This window comes from Falco cherrug, chromosome 6, assembly GCF_023634085.1.
Source record: "Falco cherrug isolate bFalChe1 chromosome 6, bFalChe1.pri, whole genome shotgun sequence".
In the NCBI taxonomy this organism is placed as follows: domain Eukaryota; kingdom Metazoa; phylum Chordata; class Aves; order Falconiformes; family Falconidae; genus Falco; species Falco cherrug.
Genome location: NC_073702.1, coordinates 74,508,831 through 74,532,043, shown reverse-complemented (window position 1 = coordinate 74,532,043; position 23,213 = coordinate 74,508,831). Strand labels below are relative to the sequence as shown.

Below are 23,213 nucleotides of genomic sequence, written 5' to 3'. Positions count from 1 at the left end.
GCTTATTATAGGACGGAAATATTTGATCCAAAAATGTAAAAGCTCAGCTGTTTGCTAAAGGGAATCTACTGGCTGGTTTAATCAGTGTAACCTCAGTTACGTATCTTTCATGCACATGCATCTGTTGAAAGATCTCTTGGGGCAGAACCTCAAAGAATTGTGCAAAAGCTGGAGACAGAGTGTAACAGGGAAAACTGTGGTTCTCGTTGGAAACCAGGGAGAGCTGCAGAGGAACTGCAAGACCATAATAACAAGGCAAGCTGTGGCCCAGGAGCACACAGAACTTTGCAGATGTGTGAGTATCCCTAGCGGTACAGCAACTGGTCCAGAAAGAATGCTCTCAGCAGCTTCCTCTGTCGTATCAAGTCCAGAAATGAAATTATTTACCTGTGTTTAAAAACAGACCATCTAGAAATAATGCAGTTATAATTTGTACCAGCTGAATGCAGTGTGGGGGCAGAGCAGGTAGCAAGGAGAGACCGTTGCAGGGAACATCTCTGTTCCAAAAGCCTTTTAGCTGCTGAGACTTACATAGGAAAGGGAACAGGCAATCAGCCACCACTAGGTAGGGCAGATGGAGAGGAAAAGCAGGAAAGAAATGTTCCAGACTTTGGTCTGGACAACGCAGTCCTCTTGCCTTTGAGATCCAGGTGACAGGGTGGTGCACCTACTGCTAAACTTCCAGGAAATACCCCCTTGGTAAGTGACAAACGCTCTGGATCCAGACATCCAATACTCTTGTCAGAAAACAATTCCAGCGTTGCACATGTACTGATAACACCAATTCTTTCTTCTGTGGCGTTACCCTCGGTAGCAGACAGTAAATGGATGATCCAGCACAGAGAATTTTTTTACAGTCATGTGTGACTGTAGGAGTAAACAAGTTTGGTTTCTTTAGAATAGGGCCTGTGCTGCTTCTACCAGAATTTGCTCTGAATGAAGTTCAGCTCCATGGCCTGGGGCCTTAGGCAGAAGTTGTAAATGGAAGACTGCTTAATTACTGTATTTCTGTGTGTCCTAAGAATTCTAGTCTCCCATTACGATTCTTTTTTACTAGGAAGCATTCAAACACAAAAATTTAAAAATGGTTCATTATTCTAACCATGTTAATAAGTATAGCATGAAGGTAAGAAAGCGTTAATAAAAAAAATTTGTTAGTGACACAGTATTGGGGGAAAACTGTCAATAAAAGAGATTTGAAATATCATACAGGAAGAATGGTTGACCTTCCAGTGTAATAAAAGTGGGATTTAATTTAATAACAGTGAATTGAAGGGTGATTGCAAGTAGTTTCCCCTGTAAGGTAGAAGACATGTCATTCCTCGGGTAAGAAAGAAGTGGAGAACCTATTAATCAGATGAGTGGGAGTCAGTGAGGTATTGCAGATACATGAAAACAAATGTAACCTTAAAATACGTTCCCTCAAATCTTTGTGATGGAGACAGCAAAGAACTAACATGAGTGCACTTTCTCATCACTTACAGTAGAAAGAACAAACTTTGAGAAAGTAAACTGGAATAATGAGGGGAGTGGAGAACATATTTTAGAAGAAAGGACTAAAGTAGTTTGATTTTCATCTACAGATACACAGTAGCAGGATTGTTGTTGCTTTGCTAGAGACACTGAGGAGTCAAGTGTGGGTACACAGGGTAGAATAGCAATGCAAAACCAAGCAGGATGTCGATGCAAAGCTTTATAAGGATATAAATTAAATATAAATCAAGTATGAAACTTAGAATAAGGGACGATAGGTGATGAGTTCTGGAACAACCTTACGTTTCTTTCTGAGGGAGCTTGACAGGTTTTTGAGTAACGGTGTCTGATGTACCAGTCTGCAACTGCAAGGGATGAGCTTCCAGTCTGAGTTACTAAGGTTGTAATAGATTTAAAACAGGTGCGTCGGATGCATGTCTTTATCTTGAGGGAGGGAGAGAAGGGATTGCTCCAAAGGGCGACAACTGTTTCTCCAAGACTAAACTGTGCACTCTCACATTCTTAAATACATGGGTTAAATGTTCCCGGTATCTCATTTGTGCTTTTCTCCTCCTCTGTTTCAGATCCCTGTTTCCAGAATCTCCCCAATGCCATTTCCTGCGGGCCAGGTCTCTCCCAGGGCACGCTTCCCAATCTCGCTCACCAGTCCGGGAAGAACAGGGGCCAGAACCTTGGCAGACATCAAGGCAAAAGCCCAGCAAGCCAAGGCTCAGAGGGCAGCGGCCGCTGCTGCCGCCACCGCTGCTGCTGCCGCCGCCTCGACAGGGGGGGCTGTCCCAGGGCCTGGGCCTGGCGGTGGTGGGGGCCCACCAGCCGGTGGAGGAGAGAAGAGTAACGCAGCCGCAAGCGGAACCAACGAAACTGGAATTCGAGGAAATGCACTGGAACTGGCAGGAACTGGAAGCGGGGGAAGTTCGAGAAGGTTTCTTCCCCATTGTCCAGGGACCCGTACCCAAATGGAGACCCAGGCCACGGACCAGGCATCACCTCACAATCCTTCTAGAGCACAACTACAGCAAACTCCCACACCACAGCCCAGAGCTCCAGCCAGCCATACCGGCAGCAGCTCCTCCTCCTCAGCGGTATCAGCACTAGAGAAAATCAGCAGAATAAAACAGAGCTCCCCCTGTATGACTGTAAATCAGGTTTCAGGCTCCCCATATGCTGGCGGCAGTGACACACAAGAGAAAGCACCTTCTGCTCCGGCGGGTCCCAGCCAGGCCGGCGGGACACCAGCTGTCAGGGACGGAAGCCTCTGCGTCACTGCGTCCGTGGCAGATACCAACACAAACGTAAGTAAGGTAGCACCTGCGGCCTTAGGAGGGACCAGGTTAGATGTGTGTAAAAGCAAATCTCCGTCCCCTCTGATGTCTTCGCTAACATCCACGAGCTCGGAAGCCCAGGCTGGAGGTGTGGTCACATCTCCGACATCAGCCTCACCCTCTCACGCTTCGTCAGTAGCATCCAGCCTTAAAACTCACACAAGTTCAAGCTCAAGCGGGGCCATCCCAAAACCAAGCTCCAGTATTCCTGCTAACAACCCTTTGGTCACCCAACTTCTTCAAGGCAAGAACGTGCCTCTAGAGCAAATCCTGCCGAAGCCTCTCACCAAAGCAGAGATGAAAACGGTCACATTAGCTCCTCACGAAGAAAAAGGGGCAGCAGCAGCATCCAGCGCTACAAGTGTAGCGGGGAACAGCGCTGGAGCAGAGGGTGGTGAGAGACAATCGAGTTTACCCACACAACAGCTTGGGAAGATCTTTTGCCAGAACCGGCCTCTGCCTCACGTTCCAAGGACCTTTCCGGTGCCCTCGGGAAAGGACCACAGTCTTGACCAGCACCAGTGCCACGAGGCGCTCAGCAAAACAACCCAAGAGCAGATCCTTCAGACTCTTATCAAGAGGGTCCAGAGGCAGAATTTGTTACCAGTCCTTCAGCCTTCACAACTGAACCTTGCTCACTCGGGTTTCCAGGTAGAAAACAGCTCTGCCAGCCAGAGATTTATGCTGGGTTTCGTGGGCAGAAGGACGTCCAAGCCTGCTATGTCTGGTCATTACCTGCTCAACATTTCCACCTATGGTCGCGGTTCAGAGAGTTTTAGGAGAGGCTTCTCCTTGAACCCTGAAAACCGCTTGTGTCTGAACAGTCCTGCTGAGGCTCCAAAAGCAGAATTTGGGGAATGTGAGGAGACAGCTGGCCACGGCAGCAGCAGTGATGAAGGAGATGCAGATGAGAGTACTGGTGATGAACGTGAACATATCAGCGTTAAAGAGGAGCCCCAGGCGTCACAGGCTTCTGGTCAGTGTGAGAAAGAACAGGTATCCCGTAACATAAATTCTTCGGATTACAGCACCCTTGCTAAAGGGGGTGTAAAGGCAGAAGCAGCCATGTTTCAGCAAGCAGCAGTCGACAAGGAGAACGTTCAGGCACTTGACGGAACTGTGCTAGCACGAGATGTTATCCAAGCCGCTCAAGAGCAAATGGCACATGCCATGAGGGGGAAAATGCACAGCAATCCGGAGCTTTTCAGCACTGCTGTACCGTCCTCAGACTCTGCGCAGCAGCAGCCTCCGCTGCTTTCTCCTTCGCACCCTCCCAAACTATCTGGCAATGCTGCAGCACAGCTCATCGGGCCCAGTTACAGCGGCACAATAAATGTCTCCACTTCCCCGGATGTGAACCAAGGGTCTCTTATGACTGGGCTGTCTGAATGCAAGCAGTTGTCCAGCAGCATGGGGAACGTCATGTCCTTCTCTGTGACTGTAACCACCATTCCCACCAGCCAAGCTGTGAACTCTGGCAACCACAGTCAGACCATCCCCGTTCAAGCCTTCGCTGAAGACAACGGCATGGAGGATTCCCCTTCCAAATGTTACTGCAGGTTGAAAGCCATGATCATGTGCAAGGGCTGCGGTGCCTTCTGCCATGACGATTGCATTGGCCCCTCTAAGCTCTGTGTCTCCTGCCTCGTTGTGCGGTAACCGGGACGGGAAGTGGGGAAGAGGATGGCTTGGTTTTGGTTTTGCTTTCGAAAGTACGTTGGGAAGAAACAGGAAACTTACTGCCTTGCACAAGAGACACGTTACTGAATCAGGAATACAGAGTAGAGTTCTTCTTTCATTAAAGAAAGAGCACCTTCTTGTACAGTGAGTCTAAATTGAGCTCAACTACGTGAATTGTGACAAGAGTTTGCACTTAAGGAATTATGTAAATATGTCACATTATTTTGTTTAAAAATATTTTTTCAGTCTTTTAGGAGATAGTGTTTGACTTGTACTGCAGTTTCATTAACCCCAGCCTGCTATCCAGCATGTTTGCTGAGCTCTGCTCTAGATGGGGGAACGAACCCCTGGCAAAATCTTAGCCTGTTGCTGGTCTTCTCTCGACAGCGAGAAGAACTGGGTAATTGAGAAGCTAAACGTTTGTACTGACTGATCACAGAGCGCTGAAGCAGGAAGCCCTGAATGGGCTCACTTTGTTGCTCTAAATTTTAGTTCAAATTTTTCAGAATTGGAAGGCGTTAACTTTGTGCCAGCCTTTCAAGTAATTGCCTTTCACAGCGACCTGGCTGTTCCCAGAAGGCATACTGGGTTGTGCAATATTGGCTGGTGTTTCTGATTCGCATATCCTCTCCTCTTCAAGGAGTCAGTTGCAGTAACCTTGTTTTAAGGAAGGTAGTGTCTTGATTTGCTACTGGTAAATACTGAAAAAAGCAACTGTACTAACAATAGGATTCAAGAATTTAAATCACTAAAGCAACTCAGTAACTGTGATTGTCCCAGGAACCATTTAAAGCAGAGATCACAAATATGTGCTGAACTGCATTTCATTTCTGGACTGTCAGGACTCGGCAGAAATCTGCTTTCTTAGGCATTTTGAGTGAGCTGGAAGGCACCATCCCAGGCAAGAACCATCAGCTGTTAACGGCACGCGATGCAAGTGAAGTGCACTCGGCGTCACCCTCGGTCCTGCTGTTTTCTGGGAAGCTTACTGTGCTCATTCAAACCTCCTCGATAGTCAAACGTCTCTAATTTCTATAGAAGATTTTATATTTAGCTAAGTATAGGGACAGAAAAAACAAGTGTCTTGTTGGGCCTCACCGTTAGCCCACTGTGGGTGTCTCTTTGTGTTTTTAAAATACCAAATCAGGCTTGACCCAGCTTGGCTTTTGCTCAGTTGAGGTCCAGGGTTGCGTTGGGGCTGGGGAAGGCTGGGGGGGGGGCAGGGGCTGCACCGCACTCCTCGTACTGACTGTGGGACACAGCTAGTGATGCTCACCCTCGCTTCCAGTGTTCCCAATTTCATTCCCTTTGATTAATTGAAATGAAAGCGGTTGCAAAATGGTACTCTGTTCTCAACAAGAACTGATGACAGGCTGGCTAATGAAGCACACGCCCATCTGCAGTTTGATGTATCGCAACATGTCTGCATCACGCTGAGGGTCTGTATGTTACTTCCCTTCCGAAACACAGAGCATCAGGTTCACTAATCATGTCCAGTCCCATGTTGTCGCTGTTCGGGGCGGGTGGGGGCCATACTGCATCTTGGTCGGGTAGCAGATCTATGTATCTTTTTGATGGAAAAGCACTAATTCACTTTTAATCCAAAGGCCTTTTTAAGATGAAGCAATATTAGCAAAATAGGTGGGACAGCTGTTTTGCAAGCTGGGGTCCTCAGCCTTTCTTTTGTCTCTCCATTTGGTTCTGCTGATGCTTTCCCCTTTCCCTTCTCCCTCGCCCAGGAACCTGGCATGCTGTTGGGAAAGATCAGAAATAACTGCGGGTGAAGCAGTGTGATTTTCCACGGAGCAGGTGGTGATTTACTTGGTGACCATACAGAAAAGAGGGTTGCAGAGTTAATCGGGTCGTAGCAGACGTGTTTCCTTCCCTGTGCAGCAGAGCATGGCATCCTCCAAATCAGGAGTAGCGGCTGTGAGTTAGCAAGAACTGCAGTGTGTTTTGGTCACTGGTTTTTGCTCATCTTAAATTCACTGGGGAGCAGTGACCCCTGCTTTCTAATTCCGCATCTCTGTGCAGACGTCCAGTGGTGAAGAGGATTTAAGTACCCGAAATACAGTCCACTTTTTAAATCTAAAACTAGAATCACACACACACCCCCAAATTACACAAAAATTACTCTCGTGTGCGTGTACTGCCCCTGCGTTGGCGGTGGTTGTAGCCCATGAAACACCCCACCGGTCTGTGCGTGTTCCCACTGCTGCCTGCATGCACGCGCACGCCGAGGGGCAGAGCAGCAGGCATAGGGCTGGCTTCTTCTGTTGCAACCCCCGACACTGTGACGGGGATAATCTCATTTCCTGCGTTGACTCGTACACCGGCGCTGGAGCAGACAGCAGTCACTGCCTGCTGCCAGCTCTTGCTCTTCAGTAAGAGGAATTTCTGCCATTTTCTTCAATCTTGCGATGCAATGTGAAATGGTTTCTAGCTGCGTGCCCTGGGGAGGCCGGTACTGAGAGCAGGGTCTGTCTGCTCCTTAGTAACTCGGGCCTTGTCTAGACATGAAAGAAGTTACCACAGCACAGCAGTTGCAGTCCTCAGTCAGGCGCATTCATTCCTGTCTAAGACAGATCCCCCGGCATAATCCAATTTAAAGATTGTTGCTAGTCACAAATTAAACTGAAAAAGTCATTCCTGCCTCAAATAAGCGCAAAGAGGTTTTGCTGGCATAATTGGATCAATTCTGTCCACACCTTTTATCAGTGTAATTTTTCTAGGCCAACAAGGCAGCTTAAGAGGGGGAAGGGGAAGATGAGGGAGCAGCAGGCTGTGATGCGCTGGCTTGCTCCTGGCGCTCAGGGGCTTTTCAACCTGTGACGGGTGCTGTGTGGAAGGGCTCTTCCATTGCTCCTCACAGTGTTCTCTAAACAGCTGCTGGCCCTGGCTGCGGTTCGAGCTTGTTCCTCCCTTCAGATCTTACGAGTGTCCCCTGTAGCACGTGGGTCCGGGTCTCAGTGCCACAGACACCTCTAGGGAGTCTCCTCTGGAAGCACAAGAAGCTGCCGTTTCCCGAGCAATCCTGCGGGAAATGTGCCTGCTTGGCCTTTGCCACCCCGAGTCAGGACATACAGTGACCAGAGAAGATCTCGGTGGCTTCAGGCTTGTATTGGACAGTGCAGGTATCTTGTGTGATGACTTGGAAGTTTACAACCTGTTCAGTGCCTTAGTTACAGTTTAACAGATCAGCACTTTTCTTGGGCTACTTTTATTCTATTTCTTTTTAGGAAAATAAATTCTTTTAACTGCATGTCTTTGATTTGAACATACGCTATGAGCTACCAGGTGCAACTTGATGGAATGGTCTCCACAAGCTTGCAAGAGGGCATTAAGTAGTTAGGAAATCATTAGAAATAATGGGGCTCGGTGTAATAGTCACTGTAAGTACAGGTTGACGGAAAACCTTGAAAGTTTTGCATGTTTTACAGTGCTGGTTATTGAATAATGTATTTTACAAGGGGGAAATCCTGCAGCCTATATAGGAGTGTTCCTTATGTGGGGTCAGTCTCCACTCTTCCCATCATCTGGCCTTCCTGCTGTTCCTTCCAGCAAGATAATAAACCTGCCTTCACAGTGGCTTTATAAAATAAAAGCGACGTCGTGACATAGTTTAAAGCATTAGACTTCGGTTCCCCCAGGTATTAATTTAATAGCACCACAGTAAATTCTGTCATAAAAAAAAATCTGAGACAAAATGTTTTCAAAGCCTAACGTCAAGCTATGTTTGTGGCAGAAAAGCAACTTGAGTAAGGCAAGACACTCAAATTTAAATTTTCCTTTTCTGGCCACATCCATGTCCTGCGGTGTGAGAACTAGAAATACAGACCAATTAATGGTTTAACTTTCTAATGCAAAAAACCGCGTGTACAAGTTGTTGCAACAGAGGAGTTAACGCAGCCCAGTAAAGGAGTTCAGGTTTTGAGATAGATTGGTGGCACAGGGAAGGAATTTTGCATGAAATTTTAAGTGCCCCTTCTTGAAAGGAAAGACCAAGATGCCGGACAGTGATGCTGGTCAGTGGAGTTGTATCTTTTTATCTGGTGGTAAGAAATAGCGGACGGGGCAGCAAGTTCCTGGTGGGGTCACTGACAGCCAGGAGGTGTCCTCAGGTTGGTCCTTGTGGTGGGTGGCAGTGGCTGCTGCAGAGGCAGCACAGACCATCCCGGGCCGGTTCCTCCCGCTGTGCACGCAGGGGTGGATTGGGAGTGGAACTTGGGCTTCTCCCCGCGGGGGAGGCTGGGGGGGGCAGGGGTGGTGGTGGAAGGGTGAGCACCGGCGCTGCCCAGGCATCCTCCCACGTCTCGAGGCGGGGGGTTGCCAGTCTTCAGTGCTGCGCAGCAGCGGCGGCAGCATGAGAGGCGGTGGGAGCTCGTGGCCCATGCGAAGGCTGGAGGCAGGGCCGCTGCTCTGGTGGCACTCTGTGCTTGTGTCATCGAGGCACTGTGGCTCGGAAAAAAGACGCAGCCTAGCGGTTTTTCCCACTGAAAGGCCAGCACCGTTCCTCATTGGAAGCGCCGCACGGGGAAACTTTCGTTTGACTTGGGAGTTTTGCTTGGGCTGGGCTGTGCGGAAGCCCCCGCGCCTGGCTTTGCCTCGGTGGCTGTGCTGGTCTCTGGCAGGAGCGGTGGAGGGTGTGCGGCTCCCAGGCGGGGCCGGCCGGGCTGGCGCTGGTTTGAACCACCAAAATCCCGCATCCGAAAGAGGGGGGTGGCTGGAGCGGCGGTAGAAGGCGAAGGGTGGCACGTGCACGCTTGAATTACCTCTGGCGACATCACACATCGGGTGCTGGCGCGGGGAGGGGGGGAAGACCGTTCCCAGGACATGGCTGCTGGTGCACAGCGTGGCGCGGCGTTGAGGAGCAGTCTCCGACCTGCTGCATGCGGAGCAAACCGGGGCGAGCTCCTGGCCCGCACCGGGTCTGTTTGCCCCTGGTATCTCGCAGGGAGAACAGCTGGAGCATTCATTAGGATGACGATATCTGGAATTTTCTTTGTTACCTAGGTTGGGGTTTTTTTAATGCTATACATTTGATATAACTGAAGATCAATTTTAAGAGCTTACAGTAATATATTTTGAGTAATATATATTTTAGTATCTGTAAAAAAAAAAAATTGACAAAGGATGATTTATGAACTAGATAAACAGGGTACTGGGAGTATGCAGTTTCTCAGCAAGGGCAAGAATAGTTTTATTAGGAGGAAGACTGAAAAGATTCAGTTTTATCCATTAATGCAATAAAAATGGGAATTCTTAAAAGAAGAAATCCAATACTGTTTACCACGTGCTTTTCTTGTTTTGACAACAGGCCTGTAAACACAATTTAGAAGATACTAAACCTTTGTCTGTCTTTTGCCTTTTTAAAAGGGACTTAAATTGGAATAGAGGGTATGTACAGAAAAATCAAGTTGACACCATTTTAAAATGTATTTTTACACAAATATAGAAAAAACATATTTTACATAAGAATTTTAAGTATTTGAAATATGTATATATATACTGTATGTACTTCATATATTCTTTATTTTACATTTTCAATGTATTAAAAAGTATTTGAGCTGGTTGGATTTGAGCATGTAATAATGTATTAAAAAAAAAAAAAAAGAAAAGAGGGAGGAAGGATGCAAGTACTGCACCACTGCAGTAGCTGCTCTTAGCAACTACAGGGTAGCAGAGGAACAAGTAGTTCAGGAGCAAATTAATTTTGGAAGAGTTTAGCAGTTTTAGATAGAGCATACAGAGCATTTTTCAGTCTTGCATCCTGTTTGTGTTTCCATTAAGACTCGTTCATTTTGCCTCATAACCACCCAAAATAATCTATGGTGAGAAGACAAGAAGTTGAGGTGGATCTTTTATACAAGCAATGCTACCTTTATAGCCAAAGAGACATACTGGTACGGAAGCTACTCAACCAAAACGAAATCAGAAGCTACTCAGTTTTGCTGTGCCACTGAAATTTTAATAAATAGCTTGATTTCTTGTGTGAGCATCTAACAGTGCTTACGGGGAGCTCAAACAATACACCAAAAGTCCAATGATTTCAAGGAAACACTATCAAAGCAGATTTTTTTTTTGTTGGGTTGTTTGGTGGGTTGTTTTTTTTCCCCGCTTTGTAGGAATTTTGGTGAAAATATCACAGTAGAGGATGGTACATCATTGCAGCTATTAGAAACAGAGTGAATTCTCACCAGGAATGGGATCCTAGAGCTGCTCCCCTTGAGCAGCAATTACCCGATACACACACATGGCAAAGGGCAGCCGCAGAGCAGCTCAGACAGCACGAGGGGCACAAACCAGGCGCTCAGCGCTTTCAGGAGTCGGCTGAGATACACGGCGCTGTGTACTGCACACGGTGCATCCACTTCCCATGCCTCCTGCTACTGCTTCATGGAACTGTCTGTTAAAGCAAATGGCAAATACTGCTGCTTCTGTAAATACCTGTTTCTAAAAGTCTAGTTCTGCAGCCCCTGCAATTGCCGGCCCCAGTTCTGCGTGCGCAGAGAGACAATACAAATCTCTGCTGAGAGGAAGGTGGAAATGGCTCCACAGCACAGGAGGCACAGTGCGTCTGTCTCATCCCCTTCTCTATAATGCCCACATCATCTTAGATTAATCTCAGATTACGTTGACGCTATTCCAGATTCCAGTGAGCAATAGCAGGAATCCCATATGTGAATTGGAGACGTTTACAGCACTTCTCTGTTGCTGAGACTTACAGGGAAGGAAACAATGTGGGAAAAAAAGAAGCACTAACAAGTTTTAAAAGTACAAGTCTAAAACCTCAAAAGGCAGGCAACTGATGTTTTTATACCGCTTCAATTATTATTGGAATCTCTTGGAAAAAAACCAAGACATGGCACCCAATGCTTTGTCAAAACTTGCTGTCGACGCAGTGAGAAGGGGGGCTTTCACTTTATAAACAGTTGCACTATAAGAAAGCCCCGTTTTGGGTGTGTGTATATATACAAGGAGTCGGGGTAGGGGGGTGGGGGGCGCTGTGCAGGTGTGTGTGCATGTATATGTAGGTACACACAGCTATATTTTAGTGAAGTGTGCATAGTTAAGACCAGCTTCATCTCAGTCTTCTGGTGACGTTACACCTCGCGAAGTTACCACAGACCTGAGACAGAATGACAGCTTTTGTATTTGCTTTCATATTTAAGATCTATGGGTTAGACAAAGTATACAATAGCAATGTGTTTTGATCTGCTGCACTTTTTTTTAAAAAAAAAAAACATTCCTTATTCCCCTGGTACTGCTGCATCTCCCATTCCTTCCTCTCCCCATTTAAAACTTAAAACCAGTTGGTCTCCTGTACCTTTCAGTTAAGACTTTTCAGATGCTGCACTATAGATTTTATATTGGAAGAGCCGGGCCAAGAGTTGAACCTTCGGAGGCCTCCAGGGTCCTCACCGCCCAGGGCCAGCACCAGGAACGGCAACCGACACACAGCGTAGGCGTGGGAATAAACGCGATGCAGCTACTGCAGCTTACTGCGGGACTGCTCCAAACGGACACAACTGTAACTGTACCATCTGTGCGGATGCTCTTAGCCCACCTGCAGCTGGCAGGGGACAGGCATGACCTTGAACCTCAGGGACAGAGGTGTCACTAACGGTTTTTTTATCTGGTGTCTAGAGGTGTACCAAGGCTGCACCCACAAGCGGCAGACTTTGCTGGATTTACAGCCCCTTCGGGGGCCATAAATCTTCCGTGCGATTGTAAGCCAATCCGCTACCACTGTCCGTCTGCAAAGTCAAGTAAGAAACGTGGCAAGGTTTGTATGGAAAAAAAAAAAAAAAGGCAAAAAAAAAAAAGCAGTTGTCATTCGGTAACTTCTAGGCATTTACAAACAGCACGGGCCAGCTCACACATCAGGGACAAACGCGGTCCGTGGTGCTGCAGCTATGCATTTTGGCAAAGGTTGTTTTGTCAACAAGTTTTTCACTCGTTTTGCTGTATAAGATTCCACCTTAGCTTCTCACCAGCATTAAGAGGGATCTGAGGAGTGCTAAAACCAGCCTCTTTCTAACCTGTCACTTGAAGAGCTGTGTGCCCTTAGGAGGTAGCACTTTTGACAAGCAAAAGCCTGCCCTGTGGCTTGGGTCTTACTGCGGATTCTGTTCCTCTTCCTCTCACTTATTTTTGTCATGTAAAACTACCTGCTTTATAAATGAATGTAAAATACAGTAGTTCTTCAGCACATGGACAAATGTGTATTTTATCTTAATGTTTCCTTTTATGTTAAATAAAAAGCATATGATTTTATGGTCGTTAGTACTGCTAATGTTCATTTTTCAATTATTACCTTTTGTCTTTCAAGGAACCCTGGTAATCAGCAGTGAACTACATTTTTCTGGGTTTATAAGCTGCGGACATCTGGAAAACTTTTTTTGACACATTTCAAGGGGAAAACTGGTTTAATACTAAGCCTTAATAGATACTCTGCGGTTCCCTTAAGCCTCAGTTCTTGGGGTCCTGAAACACTTCAGGAGCATTGAACTGTAGATTTGGGAAAAAGAAATGGGAAGAAAGCTGTATCAAGTGATTGCAACTTGGGATTCAGAGACACAAATCTGTGACCAACATTCTTGATTTCTGTCGGGTAAACTCTGAAGGCACTTCACAACTATAGTAAAATTAGCAGGACTGGGAATGTGTAGGAAGCCTGGGATTTCTTTTCACTGAACACATTAAAAGTATCGACCACCTCTGTTTCAAGTATGGGAAGGTACTGTGACGGGGCTGTGAACCTGCTAGTGTGGATAATCACAGCAGGAGTGTAAGAGTGAACATAAAATGGAGAAGGACAGATCTGCAAGGCAATGTGTGTCCTGCAGAGCAAAGAGCGAATACAGGAAGTCCAGCTGAGTTTGGGTTTGCAACCGTTAGCAAAAAAGTCCCCTGTCCCCCCCCTCCAAATTCCACCACCTCAGACAGCAAAGGACCGTAAAAACAGGAAAAGATAGTGATTAAAGATAGTCTTCAGGCATGGTCCAAAAAATGCCCAAACCAAAAGTAATACTCTTCCTCCACGCTCACTGAGGATGTTACACATACCACTGCGACCGGCTGACAGTTTTTTGAAAGAGCTGACAGAAGAAGCTGTAGTTGAGGGAACACAATTTTATGTTTATCAAGAGAACTCTGGTAACCTGTGCAGCGTAGCTCTACCCGTATTTAATAATAAGAGAAAATTACATCATTCCTGTGCAAGGCCCTGGAAGCTTTGATAGAAAGACTGATTGAAGATGCTAATAAATGGGATAGAAAGCAACACAATCCTGCCACAGGTACATGGAGACTGATTCAGTGTATTGTGTTGATAAATTGTTTCTCATCAGATAAGCTAAATCTCCAGTAATAAAAATTATATAAGAAATATGTGGGAAATCAGTTATAAAAGTTGAGAAGATAAAGGTAAATAAAGTAAATATAAAATAAAAGAACTGGTTCAAAGGGGCTTAGAAGTCCTAAAAGTGGGAAATTGGTTTGGATGGAGAAGCACTGAAATTCCTCACGTGGCGGTCTGGACATGCATCTTTTTAAGATTTTTCATCAGTGATACCAGCACCAAAACTCAGGTGTATCCCAGCAAAATGAACTGATGACACGAATTTGGGATATATGTGCACACAGACAAAACTGGAAAACCGTAACTCAAGAAAGAGCTGTTAAGTGAAATTCAGCCGTACACATTTGTCACAAGGTATTCAGGGACAAGTAACACAAGCTTCTGCTCTAGCAGTACAAAAACTGGACGGAGGATGAGATGACCGTGGCTGTATTAATTAGTCCATGGTTATAAGCTGCCAGTCTGATTTAGCCATGGGAAGGAAAAGCAATTCTGAAAGTCTCATCTGCGTACTGCCAGTAATGATGACAGCAGTGTGAATTGCACAAGGTAGTAAGATACTATGAGTGGTTCCACTCACCTGCAGGCAAGAAAAGCTAATTCAAACTGGAACAAGTTCACTGAATGACTTCTATGTAATCAGGAAGGGAAAGGCTCTGACATGGTAAGGAGCCCAAAAGATTAAGTTAAAATCAAAAGGTAAAGGGTATCTATCACCAGGATACACATTAAGGGAGGAAAACAGCTACTCAGCACTGGTACAAGAACGAATGGCTATGCATTAGGTGTGGGTAAACTTTGTTTAGAAATTGGAAGAAAGGTGCTACTTGACAACATGTAAACCAGAAGAGAATACACGGAGTTACAGGGATGGTATCTCTCTATTAAAGAACGGGCTCAATCTTCTAGGAAGCCCTTGATGGTCACATTTTCCTAAATACGACATAGTTTTTTTCAGATGTCGGCAGGAACATCCAGATTATGTTCTTGAATAAAACACTTAATTTAGAGCTCAGTAATTGTTATAAGTAATTTAATTTATTCCTTTCATTCTCATGTCCGTGTTACAAGTGATGTCACCTCCTTGGCACTGCTTTTTCATCTACTTTGTTATTCATTAAAGGTTGTTACATCACATTATTATTGTTCCATCCCAGTCTCACCAGTCATGCATTATGAATGTCAGTAATGTCTCCCATACGCTTATGTTCTGTTCATCGTAAGGGTTCCTACAAACCTCACATTTCATTGCTGAAATGCACTGTTTTTGAAACATTGTGCAATCCAAAGCTCTTGTGGTATTATCCATCACTGTGCAGCCTACCAAAGCCTCCCCAACCAAGACGAAATTTTTAATTTCTGGCAATGACATCAGTTCCTCATGAGTAGATAATGCAACTTATCTGTAATTCCTTGTTGCATTAAGTACTTCCCATTCTGGAGGGACTGAGGTGGTGCCAGCACCTAACAGGCTGCCAGTGGTTCTCCCAGTATGTGTGCAGGTAAGTGTCTGTCAGCAACCGGAACCTGCTGCAGCGCCCAGTGTCCTCACCCTGTAGGAACCGAGCTGCTGCCAGCAGGGTGTTAGCAGCATAGTCATAGAATGGGTTGGGTGGGAAGGGACCTTAAAGAACATCCAGTTCCCACCCCCCCGCCACAGGCAGGGACCCCTCCCCCAGCCCAGGCTGCCCCCAGCCCCGTCCAGCCTGGCCTTGAGCCCTGCCAGGGATGGGGCACCCACAGCTGCTCTGGGCAGCCTGGGCCAGCGCCTCGCCGCCCTCACAGGGAAGAATTTCTGCCTCATCTCTCATCTCCATCTCCCCTCTCTCATGTAAAGCCATTCCCCCGTGTGCCATCGCCACCTGCCCTTGCCCAAAGCCCCTCCCCAGCTTTCTTGCCGGCCCCTTTAGGCACTGGCAGGTGCTCTAAGGTCTCCCTGCAGCCTTCTCCTCCCCAGGCTGAGCCACCCCAGCTCTCCCAGCCTGTCCCCACAGCAGAGCTGCTCCAGCCCCTGAGCATCTCCCTGGCCTCCTCTGGCCCCGCTCCAGCAGCTCCGTGTCTCTCCTGTGCTGGGGACCCCAGAGCCGGACGCAGCGCTGCAGTGGGGTCTCACCAGAGCGGAGCAGAGGGGCAGAGCTGCAGCCCAGGGTATGTTGGCTTGCTGGGCTGTCAGCGCACAGTGCTGGGTCATGTCTGGCGTTTTTGTCCACCAGCACACCCAAGCCATCCTCGGCAGGGCTGCTCTCAACCCCTTCATCCCCTGGCCTGTGTTGGTACCAGGGCTGCCCCGATCCAGGTGCAGGACCTTGCACTTGGCCTTGTTGAGCCTCAGGAGGTTCATATAGGGCCACTCTCTGGATCTCATCCCTCTGACATGTCAGCCAGTCCACTCAGCTTGGTTGTCATCACTGGACTTCATTTTCTTCTTGAGTTTTAGTCTTTGCAACTAATTAATTGTTATATCTTGTTAAATAAATAAATGAGACTCTAAGCTTTTGTTAGCCCCACAGAAGTCCCCCTGTGACCCTTGGGAAGAACGAGGATGGGCACAACCCACAGTTATGAAACAGCGAAGCCTGAACTCTAAGAGTCAAAGGCATAAATAAATTAAGCCAGGTCACCATCTGTTGTTTTTCTAGGTTTCAGAACTCCTCTCTGCAGACCACATGGCAAACTGATTTCCCAAATGCTAATTTGGCTATACACTGCTGAGGAGACAGCGTGGTGTTATGAAGGGTGCAAGCCCTCCACTGCATCTAACTTGGAGCTTGCATCTTCTTAGTAAATAGTAGATACCATCACAGAATCATAGAGTGGTTTAGGCTGGAAAAGACCTTTAAGGTCATTGAGTCCAGCTGTTAACCCAGCACTGCCAAGCCCACCACTAACCCATGGCCCTCAGCACCACATCTACACATCTTTAAAATCCCTCCAGGGATGGTGACTCTCCCACCTCCCTGGGCAGCCTGTCCCAGTGCTGGACAACCCTTTTTGGTGGAGAAATGTTTCCTACTATCCAACCTAAACCTCCCCTGGTACAGCTTGATGCCGTTTCCTCTTGTCCTGTCACTTGTGACCTCCCAGGAGCAGAGACTGACCCCCCTGGCTGCAGCCCCCTCCCAGACAGCTGGAGGGAGCGATCAGGTCCCCCCCAAGCCATCTTTTCTCCAGGTTGAACACCCCCGGTTCCCTCAGTCGTTCCTTACAAGACTTGTGCTCTACTGTAACTCACTGTGAAGCAGAACATTTACAACAGTTTCATCACCAGGCATAAAAGTGAGAGTGATTATGCACTGAAACAAATTTGAAGTCTGGGAGTCTCCACCTCCAACTGTCCTTAAATGACAACAGGGTGACTTTCTGAATGATAAGCATTAGCCAGTTAGTGGCAACTGAGCAATGCAATGAGAGTCTATTGAAAAAGCAAAAATTATGGGCCAGGAAAAAAAAAAATATCCCTGGAAATAAGAAGTATTTTATGACAAAAAAGACCAGAGAATAAGCTACAAGAAATCCAAAGGTAACAAAGCGAACAGTTCAGCTCTTCTTACTTCTGTTCCCACTATGAAAAGACATGGAAATAAACATCCTGCACTTCGCAATACCATCCCAGTTTCTCCACCTTACATGGGGAAGGGGCAGTTTTCAAAGGTCCATCTAACAGTGCCGTGAGGCTCTGCCATTATTCTCTCTATAATGCAGAACAAATACTTAGAAAGGCAGAGTAGCATTACCGTGTAGTGGAACGCCCTATTGCATTGAAAACCTCCCTGCTACTGCTCCTAGCTGTTGGAACCGTTGCGTACTTACATTCCAGGAGCTCCATGCCTTCCCATGTCTGTTTTCTTTCAGCTCTCCAAACACCTCTCCAGTAACAAGTCAGCCGTGCTAAGTTCTGTGCCCTGGGAGGGAGCCATAGAAGGATGTCCTGTCAAATTTAGACATTTCACCTGTATTTTAACAGAATCTGCTGCAATTTTACAGTCATCATCTGGCTTGTTTTGTTCTCTGCCAAATTGCAATAAAAAGACTTGTAAGTGAAAGAAAAGCTGCAGAATCAATTTCTAAATATAGATAAGGAGCACAGGGCTCAAACAAGGTAATTATCTTGTCACACTGAAGAGGAACAAAAAAGTTTGCTTCTGTCTTGTGAGCTCAGCTTCTGCTTTATCTGTCTCAGTTACCATGTTGGCTGCTAACTGGGAATACCTGTGAGATGGAAGAGCAGCTTGCAACATACAGTTACCTGCATAACAACAAATACTGGTCGCTAAGCCAACAGCTGGAGATATACATAAGGGGCTACAAGGACATTTTTTTGGTACTTAAGACAGCTGTTGAAGTGTAAAAATCTGAAATTATTATGTAAATAAAAATAGGATAGAAAAACATTATGCTGGTTTCTCATTCGGGGCATTCTCAATGTCACCTTTCTAGTTATACTTGTTTTGGACTGAACTATGTTCTCTTCACAACCACGTACAGTGTAACTTCATGTAAAAGCTGAGGGAAGTTGCCGTAAGAATTTAAGCTGAGAGTCTTCTGACTTCTGAACACTTCTTCAGATGGTGCTGCACGCCAAAAGATCACATACAAACAACAGCATAGGCACTTGATTTCTGTGGGAGGTTCACAATGGACTTTTGTTACTACTTGAGAAAAAATAAGGAAGATGTAGCAGCTTGGTTGTGGAAGATAATCAGCTAATAGCTCCAAATCAGTAATGATACAAGAAATGAGATTAAAGAAAATAACGTGAAGAGTCTGGAGCACAGGTCTGATGAGGAACAGCTGAGAGAACTGGGGGTGTTCAGCTGCCTGGGAGGGGGCTGCAGCCAGGGGGGTCGGTCTCTGCTCCCAGGTCACAAGCGACAGGACAAGGGGGAACAGCCTCAGGCTGCACCAGGGCAGGTTTAGGTTGGAGACTGGGAAACATTTCTTCCCCGAAAGGGTGTCCAGCACTGGGACAGGCTGCCCAGGGAGGGGGGGGGGGGGGGGGGGGGGGCACCGTCCCTGGGGGTGTTTAAAAGATGCGTAGATGTGGCACTTACGGACATGGGTTAGTGGTGGGCTTGGCAGTGCTGAATTGACAGTTGTGCTTGATGCTCTTAAAGGTCTTTTCCAACCGAAACCATTCGGTTACACACCGGAGACCAGTCTCATATGATGTGTTACAAACCGCGTAGATGTAACAAGAGTTACCACCAGTTTGAAGATAAAATACCAGGAACGGTGAAAAGACAAATATGACTCTGAGGCTGAGGGCATGGGCATTAAAAGAATTCATAAATGTGTAAATGTGTACACTGTAATGGTGAAAGATATGGAGCAAATATATATAAGTTTATACTAATTAATATCAACTTATATATATATATGATGAAATTATATTTTTGAAATAAATATAAGATGAAATTATGAATAAGTTGAAATTCATTAAAATCAAGGTATTACTATATTGATATAATATAAAACACTGAAAGCCATCAACAGTGAAGATGCGTGTTTAGGATTTTAACAAAGCATTAACACCTAACTCCTACATGAATGAAGAGGTAAGAAGAGAAAAATGGAAGAATGAAGAAATGGAAAACTATAGAGAATGGGGAATCGACAGAACAGACAATTTCTGCTTTGTGCTTCATAAAACATTCACTAGGAACACCAGACCAAACTTGTCTTTACCTTCCATATTATTTGGGAATCCAGCAAAGGAATACAGACTACAAGGTAGACTGGGACCTACACAAACAGTATAGAGAATTTTTTTTTTTAGTTTTAATAAATAAAAAAAAAAGCCTCTAAAAGGGTGCTTTTCTTTACTTAGACCTGGTAATCAGCCATAATTTCTAACGTCAAAGGGATATGATATGGCATAAAACTAAAAGTGAGCCAGTGTTCAAACATTAAAAGTCACCTTTCATCTGGAGAAATTAAGTAAAAATTATAAAAGGAACTCAGAAAGTCTCAACTATTTGAGACCAACACCACAAAAGAACGTCAATCAGATGAGTCCAGGTTGAGGAAAACATTTCAAAGTATGGATGCTTAATGACAAGAAAAGTTAATGGAAGGAGCCATAACCACTCGGCAGGCAGTTACCACCTCAGCAGTATGTAAGAAGTGAGGACCAAGTAAGCTGAGCAGGCAATACTGTATCATCTCTGGGCATTTTAATAGGCCATGGTCAGTCAAGCACCCAAACAGTCGGCTGGACTTGGCAGAGGCTGGGGCCGTACAGTCTGAGGGGGTCAGGTCTGTGTCTTCGCTCTTGTAAGAGCATTGAACCCTTTGCCTGATGCTTAAGAGCTCGTAATCACACCATAATCACCACATCCAGTCAAAGAAAGCCACCAATTTGGCACATACCAGCAAACTGGCAAGCCAGGATGCTATATATGGTTATAGTGTTCTGGGTGCTGTATTGATTTTTAAATAGAGAATAAAGAAAAACAAACCTGAGAAAAGGTTGGTTTAAGCCACCTGGAAGAAGAATTAAACTCTGCACTGTCAAATCTCTGGATGACAGAATAATTATTTACAGCTCCTTACATGCAGAGGCTATAAAAAGCTATAGAATGAGCTCAAAATTAGCCATCAGTAAGTTTGATTTTTCCAGTCTTTTTACATAAATTCCTAGAAATAAATGAACATAGCTATTACTAGTACATTTAAGCATATCTGTGCAGAGTGCAGTGTACAGCCCTGATCAGCCACAACCAAGAACAGGGAGTTCATAGTGCAACAGGGTCCATGAAAGCTTTTTAGTCTAACCAGGGGAAGAGAGAATCTGCCACTGACAGGAATTAAACAAAAAGAAGGTAGATCCTATTGCTCTTCATAAACAACAACAAAACAGATAAAATAACTACTGGAACTAAAGAAACACTGGCATAGGATTGTTCTGAACAGTGAATAAATTTGAATGAAAGTTAGAAAATGGCTTCCATCTGCACAAAAATAGGATTTTGGAACATCTTCCAATAGTTGGGCTGGTAGAAAATCCGCCAGTTTTTAAACCTTATAAATTTATGAAGTGAATCATAGACATGTTGCTAGTAACATCAAGGAGCTGTTCTTGATGATCAAAGAGATTCTTTCCAGTTCTACATTTCTAATTATTAAATAAACTTTGTGCACTATGTCTCATTTGGAGGTGTCATATAAATAGAAGGGTCCAGCTCACCCAGTGGTGGAATGTGTTGCTTGAGTCCCCCCTTACCAACATCTTTCTTCACCATCACTTTCAACACAACTTTAACAAAACGACAATTTTCAGTCATCGACTGGACTGAAACCAAGTACCTGCTGAATATCTTAAATTCACTGGTTATCTTCTAAAACATCTCTGTTTCAAGACCTGAGAAGCTGCAAATGAATTTTAAGCAAATGCTGCCACTTTGCTAAGAAGGCATCTGTTGTAAAAGTGGAAAAACATAAAAGATTGTACCAGTCTCTTCTCCATTCTCCCCAGCAATTTTTCCTGTATTCTGCACAATCTATCTTTGCGAAAACATTTGCCCTTGAAATGACTCTGGTTTGAGTTTGCTACCTCAGCAGCAGTTGAGATTTCACTGCTGATTACAGTGTTGTAGTGGGCAGCTCTTACTGCCCTCCTTGCCTTGTTTCTTTATGGTTCTTTTAGACAGAAGCCTTAATACTCTTGTACTGCTGAGAAAAAACGCACAGAAAACAAATACAGCCTGTGGAAAATACTTCCTTTTTACTTCAGAATAATGGAAAAAGTAAGCTATTTACATTGCAATGCAACTTCCATTACTACTGACGTTGCGAAGCCTTCACCCTTCCTCGATACAAAGCTTAAGCAACTCCAATGCTTTCTTCTGTTTTCATTTCTTCTTCACTTCTACTAAATTTGGTTTAGCTCTCTCCCATCACTCCTGCTGAAAACCTTTTCCTATCATCTTGCCTGAAATTGGTCCAAAACACAGTTTCTTAAATTGTAAGTGTAGGGAAAATGAGTTGAATACTCCTAATAGGTATTTTACTTTTAAAATTCCATTTAGTGCTGAATATTTAGTAATGGAAAATCAAATGAACAGCTGATTCTCTGCTGGAGGTCCCTGCATACAGAGGCTTGTAAATTGAAGTTATAGTAACATTCCAAAACATGCTGGGAGACTGAATTTGAGCACAGAGGTACTGATGTATTTTATATTCTGTTTTGCCTTCAGATACAGGCTGAGCAGTTTTTAAAGGAATAGTAAAGAAAAGATCACAATACTGGGCTGCATAAAGAGAAGTATTATTTGTGAGTCTGGTGAAGTGGGTCTTTCCTGAGTACAGTATCAGGATGGCACAGCCCTGGAGCACTGCATCCTGTTTTCGAATTCAAAGGATGAGTGCCCCAACTAGACAGGAGTCCAGAAAAGAGTAACCGAGTATTTCTGTATAGAAAATGTACCCTGCAAGGAGGGCTGCTGTTTAAACAGCATGGGATGTGGGATGAGAAAGCTTAAGGAAAATCACAGCAACCTAGAAATAACTGTAAAGAGAAAGGCAGTCAAGTTGCTCGATACCCAACAGAGGAAGGACAAAGGGTAGGGCAGAAATAACTCTCTAATGGTAAGGCTAATTTCACACTGCAATAGATCACCTAGGGAGATCAGGCATTGCCAGAAGTTTTTTAAGCCACATTTGACAAGTGTGTTGTGGGCACATGTTCCATGTTATGAAACAAACATGATGGGCGTGTTTGTCTTTCCACAGGACAGAAAGAGGCCCATTCGAGACCTACTTTCTGTGCACAATAAACACTATATTGCAAGCAAGTAGGGTGCTCTTCTACTAGAACACAAAATAAAAAAATATAATAAACATTCTACATCTACAGTCATCTACTTTTGGGTTTGGTTTTGTTCCTTTTAATGTCTGTGACAGTCCCCAAAAATGCAAATTCAGTCTTGTGCTCAGATCTGAGGTGACATCATCTGAGGTTTCCTTTTATTTTTATGTTTTGTTCACAACTAGATGAAATGACGTATGATGACACTGAAGCTGAAGATCTCAACAAGAAGGAAAATATTTCCTATGCCAAATTTCATGTTATTTTTAAACTAGTACCACTACTCTGGAATGCTAAGTACATTCTTCTGACAAAAACTTCTGTCAGAATCATATCATCAAAGCATACTCCTACAGAAGAATGTCTTCAGCCTCTTCTGCTTTTTTATGCCGCTGTTTCTGGATCCCAAAGAGGAACACTGTGGGCTTGCAAGAGCTGTTAGATACTACCAGGTCCAATCCATATATTCACCATGTAAAGAAAATGACATTTTGAATTAAGAAGTACCTGTAGGGTTCTACTCTCCTTTTAATGCACACTTCTGTTA

At 45.0% G+C, this 23,213-nt stretch overlaps 1 protein-coding gene across 5 annotated transcripts in view; it reads left to right on the top strand.

The window, feature by feature from the left end:
* The window catches only part of ASXL2 (ASXL transcriptional regulator 2), a 133,462-nt gene extending 120,689 nt beyond the window's left edge, over positions 1 to 12,773 (top strand). For all 5 annotated transcript variants that reach the window (XM_055713998.1, XM_055714000.1, XM_055714001.1 and 2 more), the window contains one exon: positions 2,058 to 12,773. In XM_055713998.1, the coding sequence (XP_055569973.1) occupies positions 2,058 to 4,475 (2,418 nt within the window). In that variant the 3' untranslated portion in view covers positions 4,476 to 12,773. The remainder of the gene's footprint in view (positions 1 to 2,057) is intronic.
* The last annotated feature ends 10,440 nt before the right edge of the window (positions 12,774 to 23,213 follow it).